The sequence below is a fragment of the Miscanthus floridulus genome, chromosome 2 (assembly GCF_019320115.1).
Source record: "Miscanthus floridulus cultivar M001 chromosome 2, ASM1932011v1, whole genome shotgun sequence".
NCBI lineage: Eukaryota > Viridiplantae > Streptophyta > Magnoliopsida > Poales > Poaceae > Miscanthus > Miscanthus floridulus.
The window spans coordinates 109,105,014-109,115,298 of NC_089581.1; the positions used below are offsets into that span (position 1 = coordinate 109,105,014).

General features: G+C 44.6%; 1 protein-coding gene across 2 annotated transcripts; it reads right to left on the reverse strand.

The window, feature by feature from the left end:
* Window positions 1-5,274: 5,274 nt before the first annotated feature.
* On the reverse strand, window positions 5,275-9,556 carry LOC136539336 (phosphatidylglycerophosphate phosphatase PTPMT2-like). 2 transcript variants are annotated; one of them, XM_066531289.1, is made up of 7 exons: window positions 8,992-9,556; window positions 8,487-8,609; window positions 7,625-7,718; window positions 6,822-6,904; window positions 6,636-6,725; window positions 6,488-6,547; window positions 5,275-5,852 (listed from the first exon to the last, which is right to left on the reverse strand). In XM_066531289.1, exons 1-7 carry the CDS (start codon window positions 9,247-9,249, stop codon window positions 5,454-5,456), a joined length of 1,107 nt encoding a protein of 368 aa, XP_066387386.1. In that variant the 5' UTR covers window positions 9,250-9,556; the 3' UTR covers window positions 5,275-5,453. The 2 variants fall into 2 exon arrangements, with proteins under 2 accessions (XP_066387386.1, XP_066387387.1); XM_066531290.1 differs by lacking the exon at window positions 6,488-6,547.
* Window positions 9,557-10,285: the final 729 nt, after the last annotated feature.

Sequence of the window (10,285 nt, forward strand, 5' to 3'; positions counted from 1 at the left end):
TCGCGGGGGGCTCGGTGGTCATGGACCCTCAGGCTGCCGAGCCCGTGAAGCAAACTGTCGAGGTTCTTGGGGAGTTTATTGGCCTGGGGTACTGATTCCGAGGCTACAGTAGCCCAGATGTGGCTCCCCACGCTGCATGTCCTCGGTGCAGGAGTGGCAGCATAGTGAGGCATGGGCGTCACGGTGGTTAGCTACAGTGGCGGGTAACCCCTGCCCAGTCCTGCCTCCTGTCCCATCGGCCATTCTGCTGTACTGTGCCGGGCGTGCGGCTGTTGTCAGGGGCAGCAGTTGGCCAGAGTTGTCGTGACACGACGTTTTTGCCAGAGGGACGGGAGAAGGAAGAGGTGGCGGAGTGCTGCCGAGCCCGCCTTGCGCGAGACAGAGGGTCGGTGGCCCGGCCGAGGCCTTTGACGGGGAATCGGCCGAGGCCCGTGGTGAGGGGCCTCGGGCGAAGCGGAGGGTCGGCCGAGGCTCGCGGCGATGGGGCCTCGGGCGAGTCGGACAATCGGCCGAGGCCAGCAGCGTTTAGCTGGTTTCGATCTTTACGAAGTCTAAGCGGTCGTTTTTTGGATCTTGCTTAGGGTACCCCTTCTCACGGTATCCGACAGTACTCGGCTAGGTCTGATTCATATTTGATCCAAGTGTCCTTTCGCTGTTTAGCACGGCGTTGACGTCCTTGTTTCAATTTGTTCTTTCTTTCTCTCGCTTGCCTCTGACTCTCAGTCTCACCATCGTGCCCCTGGATAAATGGTGATATGTTGGATTCGGACTCATTTGAAGATCTTACGTCGGGTGCTTCTAGGGGGATCAATGGTGATCGAGGGCAGCGAATCATGAATACTTCTCTAGCGTGAGTTGTTCTGTCATCATCGTTGATTTCCGTACTACCAGAGCTATTGATAACTTCAGTAGATGTTTCAAAGTCATAGATCGAATCTCCTTCTTGGTAGGGTAGAATTGTTGTTGTCGTATCATCGACTAGTTGGGTGCCGTCATTCTCAGGAACGGTACCTGGCCAATGAATGATGCAGTCTTGAGATGTTATGGTTAAAACGAGACCTTCCTGGGCTCCCTTCAGCGGCATTCTAAGCATGGGATAAGTGGATCTTTTGGGCCATGTCTGATAAGATGTTACCATGTTGTGGAGTCCGAACGGAAGAGGACCTAACTTTTTTGAAGTACTTTAGGTGTACTCCGAGTAGTATTCTTGACAGGTTGACGTCATGTTCTGGAGCTTTGTCAGAAAAGAACTCAGTTTTTCGAAAGAACTCGAAACTCGGATAAGACTTCGTTTCGGAAGCAGAACTTGAGTTTGGATTGGATGCGTGAAGTTGTGGAATCTGAGTCGGGTTGGACATTATGAGCTGTGCGAATCTTCTAGTTAGCTGATCTGTCGTTGTTGCTGAAATGGAAAAGTCATGATGATGATCTGAATCTTTGAGGAGACGGCCTTGGAGCTTGCCATCGTCGCCTGCCTCGTAGATCCATGAACCAAAGATGAAGGTTGATCCCTTTGAGAAGATCATGTTGTCAAGGTCCATCGAGCTCTCGGATGCACAGTCACTGAAAGCCCCTACCTGGCGCGCCAGCTATCGATGTTTTACCACCAATAGCCTGCCACGGGGGTACCCGAGGCAGTATGTTCGGGCTTCAGCATATGCAGAACTCGACGGTTAACGCAAGAGACAGTCGATTTATCCTAGTTTGGACCCTTGATCTTTGATCGAGTAATAGCCCTACATCCAGTTGGCGTTAGCCTTTGCGTTGGATTGATTATGAAGTGTTGTGGCATACAATCGTTGTCTTGAACTCTCGATCCAAGGAGCCCTGCCCTCCTTTATATAGTCAGGAGGCCAGAGTCCTAGTCAGTTTACAATGAGAGTTCCTAGTAGGATTACAGAGTAGTACTGCTACTAAGATTACGGGAGAAGAATCCTAATTAGACTAGGTCTTCTCCCTTCCTTACGGGGTATCCCGTGGGTCCCGCACCGATAGTTGTGGCCTTGATTCCACTTTTCTTTTTTCTTTGTTTTTTCTTCTTCTCCTTGTTCTTGTTATTTTTCCTTTGCTTGTCTCCCTTGGAGGATCCCTTCCCACTGAGCTTGAGCTTTGGAAGTCGCTCAAGCGCTGCTGCAGGATCATCCTTAGGAGCTTCTAGTTCTTCTCCACTTGGAACATCTTCATAACGTTCCTCTCCATCTTCCTCCGATTCCCTTTCTCTAGGACTTGTCATTTCCTCACATGATTAAGTGCTATCACAAGGAAACCTTACTCTGATGCCAACTGAAAGGATCTAGCAAGTGGCCTAGATGGGGTGAATAGGCCTTTTTTTTGAAATTTAACCAACTTCATGAAACCAGTCAGAACATGGAACCTCTAGGCTTGAGCGTGGAGGTTCCGGGGCATGGAGGTTCCGGGGCTAAGCGTGGAATCTCTAGGATCAGAGTATGAAATCAATCTACTACAGAATTGAGCGAATGAAAAATAGATCGAATTGATGCTAGTCTTCCTAGAAAGTTTGTTGAGCTATCCAATCGGTTGGTTTCACCTAGAAGATGAGGACCTCGTAGATCGAATGCAAACCCTAAAAGTCAATTCAAATCACAAGTAATAGCAACAATAATCACAATCACAAGAGACCCGAGGATTTATCCCGTGGTTCAACTCGCCGCAAAGGCTTGTCTACGTCCACGTTGTTGAGGTTAGCCACAAAGGCGATGGAGTCTCTTTCAACTCGCTCCTCTTCTCCAACCTATCACCAAGGCAATAGATTATACGGTTCCATTAAATCATAGAGGGTAATACAAACATCCCGGTGCTCAGCCACAAAGGATTGGGAGCTCCTAGATGACCGCTAGCCATCTAGGAGCCGAGCTCCAAGAGTAACGAACACACCAAGCGGCTAGGGCTTCACCAAGTGCACAAGAACGGAGGAGAAGAATCTTCTCGAGCTTTTCTCACACTCTCTAGAGCCAAATCCCTCAAGGAATCACGGAGATCTTGAGCAAGGGAGTTGAGAGCACTAAGCTTGGAGAGAGAGAGAGAGAGAGAGAGAGAGAGAGAGAGAGAGAGAGAGTGCTTCAGTTTGAGTCTGAGTGAATGAGGTTGAAGATGACCGTTGGGGTGAAGGGGTGAGGTATAAATATACCTACCGTCACCCACAAAGCGGTCGGGTCAGACAGACCCCGGAGCCTCCGTGTCAGGTCGTGGAGGTTCCGTGCCACGGAGATTCTGTGCAGGCTAGAGCAGATAGGATTTCAGCTTGGCTGGCTTTTTATGGCTGGGATTATTTGAGATGTAGATGGAGTTTTGAGCACTTGGTTCCACCCAGTACACCATTAGTATCCCCTTGATAGTACAGCTTGTCCTATAACTCAATTTCAAAATATAAAATGAAGTAAACTAGCTCTTTGAGCCGTTGCAAGCCATCTAATTGAATTGGGGGGGGGGGGGTCTCCTCCTTTGTTTCTTTGCACCCACGACTAATGATACATTGTCAAACACTTAGAGAAGCCATTAGTCCTTTAATTATGTCATCAACATCACCAAAACCCACTTAGAGCTTGATTGCACTTACACCAAGGCCCTCGTAGGGAAGACATTCAAGCAAGGTTTGTATTGGCCCACCACCCTCACCGACGCAGCTACCTTAGTCCAAAGTTGTGAAGGTTACCAGCTTGTAGCTGCGCATTCCAACAGGCCATACACTCCTACTACTCTCTATGCCAAACCTGACCTCTCCAAAGATGGGCCATGGACCTTGTTGGACCTCTTCCCGCTGCACTAGGAAACCTAAGATACGCGGTGGTCGCAGTAGAGTACTTCACCAAGTGGATTGAGGCGAAGGCACATGCAATAATATCCTCGCAAGCATTAAGGAAATTTTTCTAGCAATAAGTTATATGCCGCTACGGAGTCCCCATGTACCTCACCATCGACAACGACACCCAATTCGATTGCGACCCATTCAAAGAATTCTATAACTAGCTGGGCATCGCCATTTGCTTCGCGTCAGTCAGACACGCTCAGTTCAGTGGCCTCATCGAGAGAGGGAACGGCATGATCCTGCGGGGAACGCATAATAAGGTCAATCTTAATGAGAGTCTCATATCCCATTTCTCAAAATTCTTATGTGTTTTGAAATAGTGTAAATAAGTTTCATCCTATGAAATTTTCATCATCTATATTTTGTCACGTCAGCTTATTTAATGCTCATAGAACTCTTCTAAAACCTCATTGGGACTGACCTAACACTTAGGGATTAAACTCGAAACTCATGCTAGCTAAGCCATAGGCAGATGCTCGAACGGTATGCCGTCATCATGTACAACAGCAGCAAATGGAACTAGACAAAATGGACTACATGAATGTAATGCAAGCAACATAAAAGTATGTTAGTGGGTAAATTTGTCTTTTGTGCCGTCAATTAATCGCTATCTAACCTATCTGAGATGGCAATGGCGTTTAGGAGAACAGAAAATTAAAACCAACGGCAAAGAAGAAAACCTATAACTTTTAATGATATGCATGGGACGAGTATATATTCTAATAACATACAATGAACTTTACCATTCCCCGTTCGGCGGCTGGCAGAATATTGGCTGAAACTGGCTGAAAAACACTATTCTGACTGAATTGTTGTGAGAGAAAAACACTGTTTCGGCTGAAAAAAAAACCAAACAAGCCAAATATGAGATAAGCCGAACGAGTACAGAGAGTAATCAATAAATGGCCAGGTAGACACGAGAAAAGATAGGACTGGCCCGAACAAAGAGTATCAAGAGAAGAAATACATTCGTTCATCAGGTTCAACGAAAAAAAATATAAACCAATTTTTTACTTGTTTCTTAAGATAACCTCAAATTACTTCCAAATATCATTATGCTAATTTCAACCAATGGCACGCATGTCAGCTCCTCTTTTTTTAAAAAATAAAAAAAGAAAAATAACCACCTCGCAGTCCAGTTTGTGAAAGAGGAAAAAAATACATCACTAACCCAGAACTACGTTTTCTTTCAGGCCTTTCAACCAATCAATACGAACTTGCTCTTACTATCTCTCGAGAACACCCCTATAAACCTGAGGGAACACCTATCCCCATCCCTAATATGAATGAAGAGAATCTCATTCGTCGTGGCCGGAGGCCATGCTGATGTTTAGAAACCAAGAGGGCAAAACCTAGATTATTACGGCGTGAACCCCTTTTATCCATATGTTATGAAAAGCTCTCCGATGCCGATCGGTAAGACAAGGAAAGAGTGCATGAGGTTGGCATTTGGTCAGAAAGAGTTCCGTTTTTTCCATTTAACAGCGTAAGTCAACTTATTACATGACATATATACAAACCCGGGCAACTTCACTCTTTGGTTGCTGCAGACCCACGTTACATATTCACATTGCATATCCTTCTCTTTAATATGTACAGGCGCAAGGCAAAAACATATACTCGACAGTCATGGATTAACCACGACACCTTGCAGTAGACAGGGATGACCAGTTGTTAGCTGCTCAACCTCAAGAGAGCAGCTCTCTCTCCCCACATTCTCAGGTAGAGCCTCCTTGCAGGATCGACATCGAAGCCACAGATACGAAAACCCAGCAAAAGCAGCCTTGCTTGCAAACTGGACACGGTATATCAAGCTTATCTCCCACAATCCACTGTCCATGTTAAGTGCCAGTGCATCCGCATTATACCCTTCGAGGTCTGATTCTGAGACCATCACAAATGCGCTATCGTCAAAGGCAACAAGGTTGTGAGTGGAAAGGAACAATGGTGGCTTGATTAAAGGATTGTCCAGGCGACTAGATCTCGCAGTTTTCTTCACTCTTAGTTGATAGAACTCTTGCACAGCCTAAAAAAAGGAGAGACAAGATAACACATAAGTAGGGGCCGTGTACACTGTTAGATCACCATAAAAAAAACAGTCAAAATATGAATCAACCCCACCCACCACTTAATGGTCCACAAACAACACAAGTGAACCAACACCGAATAGTACTTCAATATACATATAATCCCTAAAACTGAACTTAAAATAGATTGCCAACATCAGTTAATATTTCTGTTTATCCAATAATAAGGCTTTCAGATCATATATTGAACAAACAAAAAGACAAACAATAAGTCAGTCATCTAAACTACTAAGCAGAGACAGACATTATTTCATAGTTCCATCAGAAATTTGCCAAGGACACATAGTTATCTCAAATATTGTTACTTGACTCTTCATTAACCAAACAACAAGGCAGCCAAATTTTCTACTGATTTTAATATAAATAGTTGAGCAAAGCCTTGAGGACCTCCTCACCTAATATATAACCAAGGACAGTGTTGTACCAGACAAATAGAATGATGGCCAAACGAGAGTTTGTATCAAAACATACAAAAGCTCTTTGCCCACTAAATTTCCAAGAAACATCAAAGAATACCTAAATTAGCACACAATAGATCTTAACAAGAGGAACAATAATAAAAAATGAGCTTAACTGATACATGACACCTGGCAGGTTCTCCTTTTAAATTCTGAATTGATAACAGCCTTTTCTTCTATGATTACAACACTGAGGATGAGGGTGAGGGTGGGGCTACTGAAATAATTGCATACAGAAGCATGTAAAATTTGGTGGTAACTTACTTGCCACTGTGCAGGAGCTAATAATACCCTAGGCCGACGCAAGCGGACATGTTCGTAAGCTTCAGCAGGAGTCATATTTTTATATTGCACCTAAAGAGAATAGTTAAGCAACGTCATTACTCATATTACGGAAGCAAGCATATCTTTATCTTTATTATTAAGAACAACAAATACTGTTTGGCATACCAAATAGCAAATGACAACCGTAGTGCTACGTCCTCGTCCAGCTTTGCAGTGCACATACGTCAATTTCCCACATGAAGCGTTTCCTTCAAGTATTAAAATTTTGAAAACAGAACAATTAAGCCATGCACCAAATTGGAAATGCTAAAGGAAATGTACAAGGGAAAGAGAGAGAGAGAGAAAACACAATCAGAGTGATGAAGTAGTATTATGTCCTTTTTCCATTAAATAGACTCTAGGCAGGTTTCGCAATATACATGTGTTTACGAGAAAAAAGAGAGCACTTGAACAAAAACTCAACTAAAGCAAATTACAAAGTGTGTACCAAGAAGAGTCATGTTTATTATCTAGTCATACTTCATAGAGAAACATCATTAACACGCTTCAGACATAAATTGACGTAAAATTACAATGCAATGCATAGAAGTACATTCCTAGTTCTTTTTAAGAACTAAGAAAAATAGAAGATGCACTAATGCCAATATTAACTAGTGTCTATTGCTACCTCATCAAATTCATTTGACTGCTAAGCCATGCACCTTCAAACCTTTATTAAGTAGCATGTACATCATAGCATCAAGCCATACAATATGGAAATTTAGGAAGATTTAATAATGTATTTTCTCAGAATCCTATAATATTAAATAAGAACGAACAACCCACTTGTAAAAGGCAAATAGAAACGAATGGACTACCTTATTCTTGAGAACACACTAACAAGCAAAGGTGAGTTGTCATATGACATGTGTAAACTGTGACCTTCATATCCTGTAACAGATCGATATGTATCCTGAGAAGATTCTTACTGTGGATGAAGTCAGCAGCTTCGCAAAGGTTAACAAATGAAGGCGCATAAAGGTAATCCCTTGTTGGTAGCACCAGGTTTTCGATTCCATGAGCCTAAAATCAGATATATATTTCAATTACTTGCTGCATCAGCAAAAAGATTGCAACAGACAAATGCAAGAGGTAACTAACATAGCACCATGAATTGATCAATGCATCGTATATCATCACATTTACGAAGTAATATTATCACCATCCTATATACAACATCTGATGTCGCGTCAAATGCAGTTATACACATGTAAAGGAATACAGTAGAAAAATGGTAAAAGGAGGACAATACAGCAGCCCTTTATTAATAAATAATACAATGTTGCTGCATGAGCACTATTGTTGCCATAGCCACTACACTAGCTTAGGAAACTCTAATGCCCGCCTACAGATAATATGGTATCAGTCCACCTCAAAGACCAGTGTAGTTTAAGACTTCAAGACCAGTTCATCTAACAATCTCAATTCACTATTCTAATCAGGAAAAACTAAAATCACTCATGAAAACTTCAAGCATTGATCAAACCCAGGATCAGATGGGTGTATTCACGACAAACAAAGCCGCAGACGCACCTGATGTTTCGTATACATTGCCACACCATTGTTCTAGGCAAATTGATTTACAATGTTCTCAAGTTAAACTAGTGGGAGCATATCCTATTCAATTCTCCCGTATCTGTAGCTTATATTTTCACTATACACATCATATACCATCAGATCACATACCTAAGGAGTAAGAACCAACATACGACAAACAAGTGCCTGTGCAAAACTAATCTGTTAGAACAATACAATTACATGCACTCGATCGGTCAGCTCTGATATACTAACCTCGTAGAGGGATGTGGGAACAAGCCTCTCGTACGATTCATTAAGTGTCACCACACCACAAACTCCAAGCGCCTTTAGCCGGAGAACATCGCTAGGGAATGGAACAGCACCCAGCAGGACACGCTGATACACCAAAAACGATTGAAAGCAATGAGAGCAGAATCATCAGAAAATTCTAAACGAATTGAAACATGGAAGGTCAGCAAACATTGTAAAACGTTGCATGATCATGTATTCATGTGCTTCCAAAATCAATTAAGAAAATCCCTAAGCCACAAAGCACGAAAACAAAAACTAATGCGAAACATCATAACTGCAAACTGCCGCACCATCTGCAGAACTGCAGACGCAAGCCGCCACATTCAAGATATAGAGCTAGATGGCGACACAGAGGACACTCAAAATTCCCAAAGAAATCAAATCAAATAATAGATCGGACAAGGAGATCAGAATACCAAAGCAATCACAGCAACATCGATCGAAAAGGAGAAGAAAATTTTCTGACCTCATCGATCTGATCCCACCAGTGGAAGTGCTCCTCGAACCGATTCCTAACGACGTTGTACACAAGCGTCGGATAGAAAAGCATCCGAGCGCCGACACCCACCGCCGCGCGCTTCGCGTCGACGGCCACCCGCATCACCACTCCACTCTCGCCCTCCGCCGCGTCGCCATCCTCGCGACGCGGCAGCAGCAGCTCATCCTCCCCGCCCTCTCCACCTCGTCCTCCACCCGGATCGCCCGGAAGCTCCTCGATTCGCATGCTCCGCGATCAACTCAACTCAGCCCGATCCGATCGGGGCCCCAGAAAAATCGCTCAGAAAAGAAAATCCCCAAAGCCGATCGGTATGGGGAAAGCGAGCGGCCCGAATTGGGGGTTGGAATCCGATCTGAGGCGCTGGATGGAACCGAATTGGATTCTCGATTCAGCAACCGGGATAATCGAGATCGGAAGGTACTCTCTTCACTTTCCTCGCGCTCACGCCTCCTCCCCTCCCAACTCCCAAGCCCTCCACGCCTCGCCTCGCCTCTCCGAACTCCGAAGAAGTCGAAACTGCCTGAACCAAGCAGCAACCCGCACGTCACCATATGACTGGGCGACGTGGTACCAGATCACTGACAGGTGGGTCGCCTCTTGCCTCGTCCAGTTCTGATTTTTTGTGGTCCATATATACTGATGACATGGGAGAATAATGAAGAAAATTCACAGCAAAGGAAAAAAAAAACATACATATAGCCATATAGGAACTTGGAGAAAGATTTCATTTAATTAAGGTAATTTGCAAAAACAACGCAAGCAATTTAGAGTAGTGTCAATGCAGTTTGACGGGAAAGGCACACCCCACATGTATGGACTCAGAGGATGTAGATTGGGTGACTTACCTCAAGCAAGTCACAACGTAACTTACGTACCTGTATCCATCGTCCAAACGCTATCGGACAGCGTAGAAACAAAAGTGCCTCATCTGTTCGGTCCGGCAGCCCTACGCTCAAGTTCCTCCCGCCGCGCCGCCGCAGGACGAGTTGCCATAGGCCTCCACGCCCGCAGACCTCCACCCCGCTGCAAGCCACTCACGCCACGCTGCAGCAGCACTGCTGCCTCACGACGTCAACGCAGGGCTCCAAGCTGCCGCAGGCCTCTCGCACCATGCTGCAGTAGCACTTCAGCACAAGGCCATGCCGCTGCAGCACTCCCATGCGTGAAGGTGAAGCAGGATGATGAGATCCAAAGCACAAGAATGCATTATATCCACAAAAATAAAAAGCATTTGAAGATCACACAATTGTTAACCGGATCG